This window comes from Lutra lutra, chromosome 1 (assembly GCF_902655055.1).
Source record: "Lutra lutra chromosome 1, mLutLut1.2, whole genome shotgun sequence".
NCBI classification, from domain to species: Eukaryota; Metazoa; Chordata; class Mammalia; order Carnivora; family Mustelidae; genus Lutra; species Lutra lutra.
The window spans coordinates 168,207,141-168,224,158 of NC_062278.1; the positions used below are offsets into that span (position 1 = coordinate 168,207,141).

General features: G+C 39.5%; 1 protein-coding gene across 8 annotated transcripts in view; it reads left to right on the forward strand.

Annotated features, from left to right (window-relative positions):
• The window catches only part of TMCC1 (transmembrane and coiled-coil domain family 1), a 263,955-nt gene that overhangs the window by 228,009 nt on the left and 18,928 nt on the right, over positions 1 to 17,018 (forward strand). For all 8 annotated transcript variants that reach the window (XM_047743995.1, XM_047744009.1, XM_047744001.1 and 5 more), the window contains one exon: positions 11,499 to 12,433. In XM_047743995.1, the coding sequence (XP_047599951.1) occupies positions 11,499 to 12,433 (935 nt within the window). The remainder of the gene's footprint in view (positions 1 to 11,498; positions 12,434 to 17,018) is intronic.

Below are 17,018 nucleotides of genomic sequence, written 5' to 3' on the forward strand. Positions count from 1 at the left end.
CCCAGGACTTCTTTAAAAAAAAATGGGGTACCTGGGTGGCTCAGTGGGTTGAAGCCTCTGCTTTCAGCTCAGGTCATGATCCCAGGGTCCTGGGATCAAGCCCCACATTGGGCTCTCTGCTCAGCAGGGAACCTGCTTCCCTCCTCTCTCTCTCTGTCTACTTGTGAGCTCTCTCTGTCAAATAAATAAATAAAATCTTAAAAAAAAAAAAAATTCTCCAGCTTAACTGAAAGCCTGACTGAATGCAGGTAGATCAGTCTGTGTTCCAGGAGAGAGGAGACAAGAGTTTGTTCTAAGGTTGTGCCAATAGAGATGGATGGGAGAGTATTACAATTTGATGGAAATTGGGAAGGTAAAATAGATAGGATTAGTGTTGAATAGGGGTAAAAGGCAGAAGATGTGAAGAATTATTCCTGGGCTTTGGTTTGGCTTGGTTTTGGTTTTGGCTTGTTTAGTAACCTGATGAATAGTAGTATTTTTCCTAAGATAGGGAACATTGTAAGAAAACCAGGTTTACAAGAGAATCATGGTGTTCGGGTTTTGGATATATAGATTTTGGTATTTTCAGGTAGCTTTTGGATCTTTAAGTCTAGATTCCAAAGGAACTTATTCAACTATACCATTGAGAAGCTTTCAGAAATATCCTTAGAATAAAGTGCAAAACAGTGGTTTAGACCTGCTTTGGGAGCTCCCAACAGAGCCCTATTTTTATAGCTTCATGAACCCTTCAATTATCTTTTTTTTTTTTAAGATTTTATTTATTTATTTGAGAGAGAGCAAGAGAGAGCACACAAGCAGGGGAGTGGCAGGCAGAGGGAGAAGCAGGCTCCCCACAGAGCAGAGAGCCTGACAGGGGGCTCAATTCCAGGACCCTGGGATCATGACCTGAGCTGAAGTCAGGTGCCTAACCGACCTAGGCTCTCCTATTCAACTATCTTTAAAAAGCTAGTACATTTCCTTCTTATGGGCTTTTGCTCATACTGGGTTGTCATCCTAAAATGCCTTTCCTTACCACTTCCCTTTTAAAAACTTCTTTCTTCAAAGCTCATTTCTTTCTTTCTTTCTTTTTTTTTTTTTAAAGATTTATTTATCTATTTATTTATTTGACAGAGAGAGAAATCACAAGTAGGCAGAGAGGCAGGCAGAGAGAGAGAGAGAGAGAGGAGGAAGCAGGCTTCCTGCCAAGCAGAGAGCCCAACGCAGGACTCAGTCCCAGGACCCTGAGATCATGACCTGAGCCTAAGGCAGAGGCTTAACCCACTGAGCCACCCAGGCGCCCTCATTTCTTTTTTTTTTTTTAACTCCTCCAAGAAATCTCCTCTGTTCCCTTTGCCTTCTTCTTCTTCTTCTTCTTTTTTTTTTTTTTTTTTTTAGATTTTATTTATTTGACACACAGAGATCATATGTCTGCAGAGAGGCAGGCAGAGAGAGAGGGGAAAGCAGGCTTCCTGCTGAGCAGAGAGCCCCTTGCAGGGCTCCATCCCAGGACCCTGGGATCATGACCTGAGCTGAAAGCAGAGGCTTTAACCCACTGAGCCACCCAGGCACCACCCACCTTTGCCTTCTTCTGAATACGTGGCTTCTTTCTGTGTTCAGGTACTTAACCTTCATATATACGATATCATTTACTTAATCGGACCTGTATTTCAGTCGAACATTTTCACGTCTCACCAACTAGATCATGTGTTTCTTGAGAGCAGAGATTTACCTTTTTTCAGTGCTTTATATAAGGAAAACAAAGGATAATTACAAAATGAATTAAATAGTAGAAACCTCAATCTTTTGTACAATCTGCTTCTTTAGTATCATAGCACCATATCCTTCTTCCATTTGTGTACTCCCAATTTTCTCAAGGCTGTCCCTACATTTTACCCTGCAGATACCTAGATACATCAGAGAAATGTTCTTCTTTTCATATGCAAAATCCCTGAACTAGTCATTTTCATTAGATACTTTTCCTTTATTTGTAATTTATCAGAAAAGCTGAAATCTTGCTATTGCTCATTACCTGTGGAAAAAAGTGACCAAGACAGGAAGGACTGGCATCCATACAGGATGTCAGAGACACCTAAGAGATGCTACTAAGGTTATGCTGGAGCAAAGCGGTTGTGATGGAGTAAGCCATGTGGGCATCTGAGGAAAAGCATTACAAGCAGGAGAGATACTAAGTGGAAAAGGCTTGAAATGGGTACGTGCCTGGTACATTCCAGGAACAGCAGGGAGACCTTTCTAGCAGGTGGCAGTGGAGTAAAGGAATGAATAGTAGGAGTTACAGTCAAGGAGGTACTGGATCTGACAGGTGCCAGATCATGGTTATTCAGGCCATTGTGAAGACTTTGGCTTACTCTGACTCAGACAGAGAGCCCCTGGCAAGTTTTAGCTGTAAAAAACTGTTGTGACCTGATACATTTTTAAAGGATCACTCTAGCTGCTGTACAAATAATTGATGATAAAGTATTATTCCAGCAGTCCAAGCGAGAGTTGATAGTGGCTTTTGCTAGAGTGGCAGTAGTGGAGATTCAGTGAGATGTGGTCAGATTCTGCATCTTTTTAGCAACTAGAACCCAAAACATTTGCTGGAGCAATGTAGTATACATAGAGGGTATCAACATAGACTCCGTAAGCAGACTGTCTGGATTATGTGGATTAATGAAGTGTAGCCATTAGCTGAGATGGGGAAGACTGCAGGAAGAGCAGGTTTGGGCGATATCAGGAACTAAGTTTTGTATGTAGTAAATTCAAAATGACTGTTAGACATCCAAGAAGAGATATTAGGTAGGTAGTTGAGTATATGATCTAGAGTTAAGCAAAGTATGGGCTAGAGGCATACATTTGGAAGTCGTCAACAAAGAAATGGTATTTAAGACCATTTTAAGAGAAAGAAGAGTATTTAGGCCCTGAAATGGGATTGGGGATGTATAGCCCCTCCCTAGAGTCTCTATTCTTCAAGCTACTGAACAAGCCAGAAAAGTTCAGGGATAGCCAGGTTATCACAAACCCTGTGGAATTTTCCAGATTGTTTCATTGCTTTAGCAATTTATCAAAATTGAGTGAAACAAATAGGATTAAGCTGAGGCTTTACAAATCTTTTGTTTTAAGGAAACTTGTGTCATAAAAGTATTTGTAGTGAATTACCATGTAAAGGGGAACTATTGGTGGCAAATTTTACAAATCGGCTAATCCACACATGGATTTTATATGTATTTTTAAATCCTCAGCAGTGAAAACATTTCTGTGTCACCTTCTTTTGCTGGTTGGAGCATGCTCAGAAAATAGATACTAAATTTAGCATTAGCCAATTTGTGTGCTTCAGACTAATCATTCTTCATTCTGAAGTCATATGAGAATGATTTTTGAATAATCCATAGCTCAAATCACTATTTCTTTTTAACAAGTTATAATCTCAGAAGGAAACTTGGATCATTTATTGCAAATGTCAATCAGTATATCCTCATACGACATTTTTGATGTTCAGGCATGAAGTCTCTGGTTGGATATTTCCGGTAGCATACATGAACTAATACTTGAAACCCCCTGGTTAAGTTGAACAATGCACCTCTCCTTATTTTCATTGTATGTTATTTTTTTTCTTTTAGATGTCAGGGAGAAATATCTCAGAATCTGTTACTCGTCTATAATATAAATTTTCTTAACTGGATGATCTCTTAGGTTTCTTCTAGCTCAAAGAAACTGTACTTATAAGACTTAATAAACATAACTAAGCAGCATGTTATTGTCAACTTATACCATCACTACTATGATTGCAGGCTTTCCTTAAGTGCTTGCTTTTTTGCTTTTTTTCTTTCTCCCTGTACTTCCAGTGCCTCACATAGGCCCTGTCTGTATATAGGAGACATTCTGCTAAGGTTTGTTAAAATGACAGTAAATCATCTGACCAGGCTCACATGAATCCATTAAATCCAAACATCAAGCCTGGCAGTGCTAATCCTCAATGATGTCTTTCATGTAAGCCAGGAAACCAGCCCTCCTGTGACAAAGCATTTCTAAGTAGCAGTCCTAGATCCTATAATGGATATTTTGCAGTTGGGTCGGAGCAGGGTGGGCCAGATAGGATGTTAATAACCTAAGCTGATATTCAACACAGTTGGGTTTTCCTCAGCAGCCTTGGAGGGAGGAGTATCATCTCTTGGAAGCTGTTTTTCTTATAAAAATTCTGGCGTTTATTCCATTTGTAGTAACATAGGCTCAGTCACTTGTAGGACATATGAGATCTAGGAGGATCATATTAAGGAGATGCTAGTGAGTATTTATATTAAACATTTACTAGGTATCTTTGCACAAAGCATTGTGCTATCTTCTTGGAGTACAAAGATGGAATATGACTTGATCCCTGTCCTCAGGAACTTAGGTCAGTAGAGGCAAGACACCCAAACAATTATTTCAACATAATGTAATAAGGACATTGAGAGAGGTGTATGTTTATTTATATGGGAATATGAAGAAAGCCATTAATCTAGCTGGGAGAGGGAGATTGTCAGGAAAGATAACCTGGAGGAGGTTACATGTGAACTGAGTCTTAAAGGATGAGTAGAAGTTAGCCAGAAAAGAACAGAACATGCCCTGGAATATATGGATGGAAGCCTAGAGATGTGAAACAGCATGCCGTGTCAGAAGAACAAATTACAGTTGTGACCCTTAGCATATGTGGATTTAAATGTAAGGTTTACGTTATTCACAAGGAATCCATTGTACAGGTTTTTTTTTGTCATTTTGCTGAGACATGTGGTAGGATCTTTAGCCACAAAACTCTAGTGAGCAAACTCCATCAGAATTCGCATTTCAATGAGCATGTCTTCTACTCATTTTCACATGTGTGGTATCACCCATGAGATGATTTTAAAACTTTGTTCTTTATGAAAAGTGGGCCGAAGAGTGCTGAGTGTAGAAAAGCATGTGGGGCCTAAGTGTTCTTTGTACACAAAGGAAGTTTGAGAAACTAGACTATTGTGCCAGATTTAGAAGTGGCTAGGATTATCATCATGAGTATTATTTGTATTTTTAAAACTTTTTTTAATTAAGCAATAAAACATTATTTTATTGCTTTTTGTTTATTTATTTTTATGGCTTTTTTTATTGCATATAACCAGAGTTCTGTATAAAAATATGAAAAAGTGATCCCTAGAACTTACAGGAAATACTCCATTCTGTCCAAGCATTATTTATCAAGTGAGAAAAAGCCTTTGTGACAAGTGAAAAGGTCTGTTTTTAAGACTGTATGTCAAATCTTGATTTTTAGCTCCAAAGTAAAAATGGAGTGGGTAGAGGAAAAGCTTGCTGGTTATGGGCTAGTAGAACTTAGTTCATTTTTCTTTTCTGCTACTCCCACTTGAGATTCCTCTTCATTCCACCGCAGCCTAAACATCAGTCTGAATTACACATAAGAGAATTGCTCAACAGAGTTGTGCTTACTGTGAGAGGGGAACGGCATGTCATTTCTACAGTGAGACACTGGAAATAGATGAAAAGTCTTCCCATAATGAATATATACTTTGTGCAGAAAGTGCTAATAGACTGTGGGATTTCTTTTCTTTTTGTTAAGAGTGAGGTGTTGGGGATATTGGCAAAGGCAAGCCTCAAGGAGATGATGGCACAAAATTCAAAGGCAGAGCTGTGTAACTTCCAAGGCAGTACTCTTTCCTCTGTTGTACCTTCTCAATACAACCTGCCTGTCAGAAAAAGAGAACTTTATATGACGGACCAGAGCATCTTTTATCATTGATTAGAAGATAGATTTCTGGGGGCACCTGGGTGGCTCAGTGGGTTAAGCCTCTGCCTTCGGCTCAGGTCATGATTTCAGGGTGCTGGGATCAAGCCCCGCATCAGGCTCTCTGCCCACTTGTGATCTCTGCCTGTCAAATAAATAAATTTTTAAAAAAGAAGAAGAAAAAGATTTCTGTGCCGTTCTTAAGACCAGCATTATGAATCTCTAGGGATTACGATTTATATTGGATTTGGGGGGGTAGTCTCCCTAAAATCAAACATTCTATCCTTTTGCCCCCACTAAGTGCACTTGAATTAAGCCACACACTCCAGTTTTGGTTCAAAACCATGGCCTCATATCTGTGAGGTAGAAATTTTGGAAGAACAGTGGACCTGGGTCTGCAGGTGCCTGAGTATCAATTTGCAAAAGCTGCTGCACAACCCATTCAATGAAATTGGCCTTGGTAAAGATCCACCTTCAGAAAAACCAAAATAGTCCAGATTCTGTTTGTTTTCAGATTAATTACAAAGACTTCCCCACTTTCCACCTCCTTCTTCTTTTATGTTAAAATGCCTTCTTCATTTTCTCAGAAGTGATGTGAATTATTTAGTATAAATAAATAGTGCAGAGATTTCCTGAAAGAGAGCCGATACTCTATAAAACATAGATAAAATGATTTCATTCCACTAAGTAGACAGGACTGGGCTGTTGGCATTTATTGAAGATAGTGATGTCAAGTCAGGGATTCCTGAATCTCTCCTCGTTACAAATATGTACTTGGATTTTGAGTAATGAACCAAGTAAGGAATAGAAAAAGGGTGACTTCTTGAACATTCACCATGTTTGGCAGGCATAATCTGATTTAACATATGTTTAATAACATTTTTTCAAATAATCTCATGAGAAAATGATAACCCCATTTTATAGATGAGGAAACTTGGGCCCAAGGAAACAAGAAGGTGGCCCAAAGACACCTAGCTAGTAAGGTGGCAAAGCCAGGTCTGAACCCAGGTCCTACTCCTGTCCCTGCTCTTTCCACCGTTTTTCTTCATATGTTTGTTCTCAGAGCTGGGTGCTCCCATGTTCTGACACTTTCATACACTCAGAAAGTAAATAAAATGCATTTGCAAATGAAAATTGTAAGCCATTATAAAACTTTATGTAATGTTCTCACAATGGCTCTACTCTGCTCCTGATTAATTGGTGTTTTGAGGCATTGCTGTTTAAATTTTCACTTGGGTTTTTTTCTGATCCATTAACTCAGATCTATTAGTAGATAATTTAAGCCTGGCAAATGAATTCTTTTTTTTTTTTTTTTTTTTTTTAAGGTTTTATTTTTAAGTAATCTCTATACCCAACATGGGGCTTGAACCCACAACCCCAAGGTCAATAGTGGCATGCTCTACCGACTGAACCAGCCAGGCACTTGAATTCTTCTGTGCCTCTGGCAAATGAATTCTTAACAGGAAAAGACAAAGTACAGGCAAAGCACCTTATCTGCTTTTATAGCATCAGCTAGATAATGAACAGTGGCTCTAACCAGACCCCTAGCTGTGGAGAACATTGCGTAGCTTACAATAAGTAGTCACAGTATATTTACCTGGGTTTTGGGCCTCTCTTTTTTCTATACAAATTATTTCTATCCCCAGCCTTCAGTGGCTGGGACTTGCTGTATTGGGGGGTATGATCACTCATGAAAGCCCTCAGGCTATGATCACGTGAAGCCCTGTTGAGTAGGTGATATTGCTGCTGTTGTTGTTGTCAAACTGCCCTGTGATAAAGGTAGTAGGAAGTACCTCACAGTTGATTTGTAAATTAGTGATAACAATGTCTGTTCTAAAGGTTGTTGTGAGCTTTGGAAGATTAGCTAGCTGGCTAGTCAGCTGCCTAGCCACAAGACCCAACAGTTAAGAAAGTTGACTAATTCTAAAAAAAAAAAAAAAAAGAAGGAAGGAAGGAGACTATTACTATTTTTACTGTAATGTTGAATTAATTATTCCCATTATTCCTTTGGTTCAGACTCTGTATCCCATGATTATGCCTGAAATGTGAAAGATCTTGAAGTATATTCTAGAATCTTTTAACATTTGAATTTTTAAAAAGAATCACCTAGAATGGTACAAAAATAATAGCCAGTATTAACTGCTTACTCTGTGCCCAGGACTATTTTTTGAGTGTTTTTATGTTTATTATTTCATCTTCAAAACAGTCTTCTGAAATAGGTATTAGTATTATCTCCATTTTACAGTTGATGAAATGGATGCAGAAGTTAATTAACTTGCCCAGCCAGGGTCGCATGACTAGTAAGTAGCAAAGCTAGACTTGAACCCAAGCAGTTTCATGCCAGATTCCATGCTTCACTACTACACTAAATGTAGCCATAGTCAGTAATTTTGTTTTTCTGATTTGTGCCTTTTCTTGTATGTTTAAGAAAATCCTCCCTTCTGTATTTTCCAATACTGCCTTCCAAAAGTTGTAAAATTTGCTTTTAACATCTGCAGTTTAGTTACCTGTCTGGAATGAGGGTAGGAATCTAATTTTATTTTGTTATATATAGATAGCCTAATATGCCAGCAAAGGCTTTTGAAAAAGAGAACCACTCTTCAGTTGGTGCATGTATAACTCACAGCTAAATATTCTTGTCTCTGAAGGCTTTTGTTCATAGCTCAGAAGATACCCAGAGGGTATTCACAGCCCCTGTGCTATAATTCTGTAGTTCAATATATCTTTTTCTTGCCACCTCTCTTCCTCTTCCTCTCCCCTTTTATTTCTCCTCCCTGCCTCTCACAATTTCTGCTTCTTCTCTCTCCTTCCTTTTTAAGGATAGTGCTTGCCAAAATTTGGAATAGTCACTGAGTAATCAAGTGACTCATGGTTTCAGGTGTTAAACTACCCTCCTGCTGAAGCTGTGGGTTAGTTTTCTTTGGAGGCTGAGAACAGTGGGTTCTGTCAGATATACTCTTGCAGGGATATTGATGACTCTAAGTGGGAGTCATATACTAGTAGAATATAGTGTGGCCCCAAACAGCCTAGGTAGGACAGAAGTCAGATTAAAGATAATCTGGCTTATTTCTTTGGTCACTGTGTAGGGAAATAAAATCAGAACTAAACTGTCATCATTTGTAAAAAAATTACATAGAAATTTTGTTGTTCTTTTTTCATATTTAGAAATATAATAAAACTGATTCTAGTACCAAAGCTATATTTTCACCAGTATGATCCATATTTATGTTCCCTAAGTAATAATTAAACTTGACTTCTGTATCTGCACTTCTTTAGACAATAGACTACATGTAAGGTGATATTCAAATTAATAGCAAAGAACCTAAGAAAACTAGATAATACATGAGCTTGTAGTCTTGAATCAGTGATACTTTGTATTTGCTTTCCTTTCCTGTGGTAGATTTTGAGCTGTTAACTGAGTACACAATCAGGGTACATACTATACCCTGAATTACATATTGTAGTTGTGGGATCTGATCTATTGCATACTGTAGTTGAAATCCCTTTCAGAAAGAAAATCACATAGTGGGAACCCTGTACAACTTAAGAGAGTGACTATAAGGTACTGAAGAAAGTGGGTTTCCGGGAGCTCCTTTTTTAACTCTTGGCAACGTGGTTTTCTGGAACTCTGGCTCATTCTCCTTTCTGCTGCTTTCCCTCTGGCCCTTTCACTGATTATTAGCTTGTACCTAAAATTAATGGGGCAGATGGAGGAAGTTATACAAAATAATTATTGTGCTAGTCCCTAAACTATTCTGGACATTTTTTTATTAGTGGAACGAACATAATGTCATTTTGCTCTTCATTTCAGTTTTAAATTATCTTTTGATTTTATTTAAATGTACATTATTTCTCATTTGTTCATCTGAAAAGGAAATAATATGTTTTTATTCACATCAGTAGTAATACATTAATTCCAGTAATGAACTTTCCACCAATGAACTAATATTTTTGGAGTTAGAGATCACCATAATTCCTGCTCAGATGGGAAACTGAGGACATAAAACTGAGGTGAAAAAAAGACTGACAAGTTAATTACCAGTATTTCACGAATATTTTAGATTTGGTGTATTATCACAAAAATGTAATTCATACTTCTAAAATATGAGGGTAACCTATATATAGTTCTTTCTATCAGATTGCTGCTGGCTATAGATTTTGGAATGAGGACCAAATAAAGGGATATGATCTTATTTTCCAAGATGGTAAATTTATAATTTGAACACTCATACTGGGCATTTTTATTACCCTGAGATGGGTGGTTCTTGTTTTTTAAGATTTTATTTATTTATTTGAGAGAGAGAGAGAGAGAGAGCGAGCAGGGCAGGAGCAGGGGCAGAAGGAGAGAAAGCAGACACTCTGCTGAGCGGGGATCCTGATGTGGGGCTCAGTCCCAGGAACCTGGGATCATGACCTGAGCCAAAGGCAGACAGACAGATGCTTAACCAGCTGAGCCACCCAGATGCCCTGAGATGGTTCTTTTATTATTTATTTCTGCTACTGCTTAGTAGAGAGCAGTTTTTACAGACTTTTTGCATGAGCCCTACTCCAGTTGGTGACAAGCCAAACCTGAGGGTTTTTCTCTCCTGAGTTAGGGATACCTGACCTCTCTCTAGCTTTGGCTAATGGCTTTGAAATAGGATAGTTTCAGTTTTCACATATGAGGAGCTTGTCTTTTTCTTCATCTCCTTTGAATGGTTGCTCACCCATATGAAGGATAGTCATTGTTTGTGTTTTGCAGTCCCTTGAATCATTAAAAAAAAATACTGAATAGAACTCAAAGAAGCTGAGCTCCAGAAGGCCTGAACTTATTTGATGACTTGATTAACTTCTTACCTCTTAACTGTCTCTCCCCCTGAGTATTCACTTTTCTCGCCCAGGTATATCATAGTTACTTGTGACCTGGTATATTAACCCTTAAGAGTATACCACATTCAACCTTGGCACTTGGAGCAGTACCTTCTCATTCTTACCTTTACCTGTCTCCAGCTAACAATTGAGTGTCCCTATTAGAGAGAGAATAATCCCATTACACTTGACATACTTTGGGTAAAAAGACACTGTGATAAAAATTGGATTTTTATATCTAGTCAGTAAAATAACCTATTCTCACCAGCATTTTGGATGACCATAATCTGAGAGCATGGATTGGAATTATAGCAATGTCTGAATACTAAAATGATTTTCATGTAATTAAATTGAAATGCAGATGTACCTTGTTTCACAAAAGTGTGTGAAGAATGTTTGTGAATGAAGTCATGCTATAAACCCATTAGCAGGGGCACCTAGGTGGCTCAGTCAAGTGTACGCCTTCAGCTCAGGCCTTGATCGGGATCAAGCCCCAAGTGGGGCTTCCTGCTAAGTGGGTAGTCTGCTTCTCCCTCTCTGTCTGCCTCTCCCCTGCTTATGTTCACTCTCTCACTCTCTCTTTCTCTCTCAAATAAATAAAATCTTTGTAAAAAATATAAACAACTAGGGGAGCTTTGTTATTTAGAGAAATACTGTAATAAATTTTCTAACAAAGGAAGAATGCCCCTAGTTTACATCTTGTGCAGATCTTATTTCATACGTCTTTTTTGTGTAAGACAAAGTATACTTGTATAAGGACAGTATCCAGAAGGGAGATGGGGCTTGTATAGGATGGGAGGAATTAGGTCAGCTATCGGTGCAGAGGTCTGAGAGTAGATAAATTTTCAATATATTTGGCCTAGTGATTCTGGAGAGGTAGTCTTCTTGGGCTCCTTGTAACATGCACTTCTCATTTGTACACTAGATCGAGCGGTTGGAAGTAAGCAGCCTCGCCCAGACTTCCAGTGCAGTGGCCTCCAGCACCGATGGCAGCATCCACACAGACTCTGTGGATGGAACACCAGACCCTCAGCGCACAAAGGCTGCGATTGCTCACCTGCAGCAGAAAATCCTGAAGCTCACAGAACAGATCAAGATTGCACAAACAGCCAGGGACGACAACGTTGCTGAGTACTTGAAGCTTGCCAACAGTGCAGACAAGCAGCAGGCTGCCCGCATCAAGCAGGTCTTTGAGAAGAAGAACCAGAAGTCTGCCCAAACCATCCTCCAGCTACAAAAGAAGCTTGAGCACTACCACAGAAAGCTCCGAGAGGTGGAGCAGAATGGGATTCCCCGGCAGCCGAAGGATGTCTTCAGGGACATGCACCAGGGTCTGAAGGATGTGGGAGCAAAGGTGACTGGCTTCAGTGAAGGTGTGGTGGACAGTGTCAAAGGTGGACTTTCTAGCTTCTCCCAGGCGACCCATTCGGCAGCAGGGGCTGTAGTCTCAAAACCCAGAGAGATTGCCTCACTAATTCGGAATAAATTTGGCAGTGCAGACAATATCCCTAACCTGAAGGACTCTTTAGAGGAAGGGCAAGTGGATGATGGGGGAAAGGGTTTGGGGGTGATTTCAAACTTTCAGTCAAGCCCAAAATATGGTAGTGAGGAAGATTGTTCTAGTGCCACTTCAGGCTCAGTGGGAGCCAACAGCACCACTGGAGGCATTGCTGTAGGAGCGTCCAGCTCCAAAACAAACACCCTGGACATGCAGAGCTCAGGATTTGATGCACTACTACATGAGATCCAGGAGATCCGGGAAACACAGGCCAGACTAGAGGAATCCTTTGAGACTCTCAAGGAGCATTATCAGAGAGACTATTCATTAATAATGCAGGCCTTACAAGAGGAGCGATATAGGTAAGTTATATGGAATTAAAATTCTGAATCATTTCTTTTTGCAGTTCCCTTGCCTTTGACTCTGGGGAGGTGGCTTTAAAAGCTCTGTGTAGAGTGTCTTTTTTTATAGCATCCAGAGCACTTTTGACATGTCATATAACACCTGCATAGTTCTAGCACAGAGACAAAATAGAGGCACAGCAAAGTTAAATGACTCCTGGGATCATACACCAATAAAGCACTGGGAATCAGGGGAATGACGATTACTGTAGCTTTCCAGTCTTCCATTGCACTTTAGGACTTTGACATGAAGCCCAAGCTCTCTAAGGCATTCCACCTATTTATTTGTAATCACAGAACCACAAATCATTGCCACCTATAACTATACTACACTGACTTCAAAAGATCTATAACCTTCTGAACTCCAAGAAATCTAAGAAGAATCAAAGATAGAGCGTGGCTAAAATGTAATGAACACTGTAGGTATTTGACCTTAAGCACACTTATGTGGGCAATTGGTGTAGAGAGATTAGACTGAAAGTAGATCCAGATAAGCTCATCTGTTACCTTTGTTATGAATTGGCAAATGTTTGAATGGGCATGGACTTAAACATGAAATGTTTCAATAGTCATTAGAGAATTCTCAAAGGGCTAACTGCTTTGAGTCATAATCTGTGCTAAAGGTAGAGAAGCTGGTCTTCTGTTTCATATTATATTCCATATTCATGTTAGTTGTTTTCTAAAAACATGTTTTTCCGGGGTGCCTGGGTGGTTCAGTGGGTTAAAGCCTTTGCCTTCAGCTCAGGTCATGATCCCAGGGTTCTGGGATCGAGCCCCGCGTCGGGCTCTCTGCTCAGCAGGGAGCCTGCTTCCTCCTCTCTCTCTGCCTGCCTCTCTGCCTACTTGCGATCTCTATCTGTCAAATAAAAAAGTAAAAAAAAAAATGTTTTCCCCTTGTTTCTCCTCCATGCAGAGAGAAATAATATCCCCCACAGAGTACTCATTCAGATCCAAACTGTCAGCCAGACACCGGCCACCTCACTGATAGAGATTAAGGGCCAGCTTTACAGAAGCCACAGGTCAGGGCAGGCCTTGAAAGACCTGGGTTTGGTCCTATCCCAAATACTAATTTGTCAGAATCCTCACTACTTCTGTAATATCAAGGGTTGAACAGAAGATCTCTTAAGGTCCGTTTCACCTCTTTAAAAAAAACAGTGATTTTTTTTCTTAAGTTTGTTTTTATGAGATAATCTCAGGGCTTGAAATAAATTGTTCATGGGTATCCATTAACCTCTGAGAGAAGTGACAGTAGCATGCTGTTTTCAGATGGTGAAAATATTAGTAATTCAGCCCTGCCTCTTCATTCTTCTGTCATTCAATTCTAACTTAAGACTTTAGGGGAGAAGAAAAGTGAGTGTGGGAGAGAGAAATGAAGTTCTAAAAGCAAACATATTACTATTTATTATTTCAGTGTTTTATATATTCTTTCATATACTTAAAAGACAATATCTAAAGTCGTGAACAATCTAACAAATATTCGAATGGACTCTAAAAATAAAACATCTGATCTTTTGTAAAGCATGAAAGCTAAATGCCAGGTTCAAATACTAGTTCTGCCACTTGCTAACCTTGAAAATTGGGTAGGTTTCTAAACCTCTCGAAGTCTTGGTTTCCTCATCTATAACGTAGGAGTAGTAACAGTCCTTCATAAGGTTATTGTAACATTGAAATGGAATACTTTATGTAAAGCACATAGCTCAGTGCCTGGTCCTGTGACTGCTCAATTGATGTTAGGTAGCAGTTGCTACTGCTGCTATCAAAGGAGACCCCCTAAACATGGAGACCCAGGCCTCCCACAGTCAGATGCTCAAAAAAACAAAAAAAAAACAAAAAAACCCAACTGACTGCTTTGACCCCTTTATTTTGAATGAGCAGTTAAAAACATTCCAGTTTTTAAATTCTTTCAGAGCTTAAAATTCATAGAGAGCTCGTTATGTCTTCAAGTCAGATGTAGACCAATACGAGAAAATCAGAGAGAAAAAACGGGTCTCCCAAGGCCCACCTTTGTACCAATTTAAAATAATCCAGGGACAGGACAGAACTTTTAGCTGGTAATTATCATCTCATTATAAGAATCAAGTCCGGGGCATCTGGGTGGCTCAGTGGGTTAAGCCACTGCCTTCGGCTCGGGTCATGGTCTCGGAGTCCTGGGATCGAGCCCCGCATCGAGCTCTCTGCTCCGCGGGGAGCCTGCTTCCCCCATTCTCTGACTGCTGCTCTGCCTACTTGTGATCTCTATCTCTGTCAAATAAATAAATTAAATATTTAAAAAAAAAAAGAAAAGAATCAAGTCCAAACCACTTGTGAGGTAATGAGAAGTGCATCTCTTTCATTGCATTTTGGGTTATCGGTAATGAGTGAATGATTAGTTTTATGGAATAGAGAATAAAGAAAATTTAAGAATTTTCAAAAACAGAGGTAAAACTTGGAGAGCCAGGGAAGACATAGTTTAATGTGTAATCTGACTTTTGTTATATCACTTAAACTTTAGAATTATCTTTCCTTAAAGTGAAATCTTGAAGAAAGCAAGCCTTTAAAGGCACCAGAAATGTCACAACTGCTTCACTTAGCTATTTTGTTGCATATATTTCCATGTATAGAGCAGTTAGAAATTTCTCCTCTGTTACATGTTTTTAATCAGTAAATATACTAAATTTTGTTAATCTCTGAACCATTTCATATAAATTAAGTTTTCCCACACATTGAAGCTTATTCTTTTTTTTTTTTTAATTTATTTATTTAACAGAGAGAGAGAGATTACAAGTAGGCAGAGCAGCAGGCAGAGAGGGGAGAAAGCAGGCTCCCTGCCAAGCAGAGAGCCCAATGCGGGGCTCGATCCCAGGACCCTGAGATCATGACCTGAGCCAAAGGCAGAGGCTAACCCATTGAGCCACCCAGGTGCCCCGAAGCTTATTCTTAAGCATCAAAAGTTTTCTTTTGCATTTTAAGCATTTTTAGAAAATGTCTCTACCTTTTTTTTTTTTTTAAGAATTTATTTATTTGACAGAGAGTGAGAGAAGGAGAGAGAGCACAAGCAGGGGGTGCAGCAGAGGGAGAGGGGGAAGCAGGCTCCCTGCTCAGCAGGGAGCCCGATGCAGGACTCGATCCCAGGACCCGGAGATCATGACTTGAGTCGAAGGCAGAGGCTTAACCCACTGAGCCACCCAGGCGCCCCTACCTTCTTTTAATAGAGTAACACACTGAACCTTAACTTTATTGGAAATAGTATAGAATAGTATAGAAATAGAATAGTATAGAACAGTGGTGTTTGAGCTTAGTGATGCTGTCAGGTAAGTGAGAGTGGTATGATTATGTGCCTGTGCAGTAAACAGTCCAAGACAGCTTGCTCTTTAAAGTTCTTTTGTCTGGCTTTTATAAAATTTGTTCTTTTCCCTTTCCCTATCTCCACACTGTTACTGAGCTGCCTGCAACAGCCTCTCTTTACTAATTTCTATTTGAGCGCTGTTGTAGGTTTGGCTTTTTGCCTAAGAAGAAAGTAGGCTAGCTAGGGATGGACTTAAGGGATTCTTCTGTGACCAAGAACCAGTTGAAGCATACATGGCCACTCTAGATCCATTTCAGTTTATTTTCTGTGCTTTAGTTTATTTTACTGATATGTGAGTTGACAGGAGGCAGGCAGTATACAGTATTGCTGCTTGTTTAAATGAGGGGGAGGAAAACACTACCACTCAGCGTTTACTTAACTCCTGCAGTGTGCATAATGCTAGATTCCTTACATATATTTGCTAATCCTCATGGTAGCCCTTTAGGTGGACTGTATTTTCCTCATTCTACAGGTGAGGAATTGGAGGCCCAGTGAGGTTTTACATTTTCCCAAAAGGTTACTTAGTAAGTGGTAAAGCCAGGAATAATGTGAATCCAAAGCCAGTGATTTTTTGTTTTGTTTTGTTTTTATTTTAGGGCAGGGTTTTTCCCCCAGGCTCAACCCAGAAACCTGTTATAATCTAAAGACTATAGTCTAGCTGAAGTCTGTTTGATTGAAAGACTAGCCTATAGTCTAGCTTTAGGAACCATTAACTACATTGGGTATTGGGCCATTTCTAGGTCAAAGTGTGTTTCACTAAAAGCTGAGTCACTGTTCCTAACATATTTTATAAAATTCTGTGAATGCGAAAAAAAAAATCTACAACTGCACAAACTCTGGAAGGTTTTCTACAGCTATGTAGGTAATAGGGGAAACCTACTAAGGAAACTTTCACTACCACCCTTATTTCCCACTTTGCAGAGTCCCTTTTCAGTATTGTCACTCACTTAATGTCCTTCCTATTGCTCTCTACCCGTGAGTAAGGCCAAGTTAAGATTTTTACCCAAGACCATCTACTTACTCTGAAGAAACATTCAGAAGCCTGTGGAGTACAGTCTCTCTCTTCACCCTCATAAACTGTGCCATGGCTGAGTAAGTCTTCAGCACCCACACACATTCAGCCCAGGAAGCCGCTGTAACAGCTTGGATGTGAGCTCCACCTCAACCTTTGATTGGGAACTAGGTATTTAGTCTTTGAGTTGTTTGTTGGGTTCTCAGATA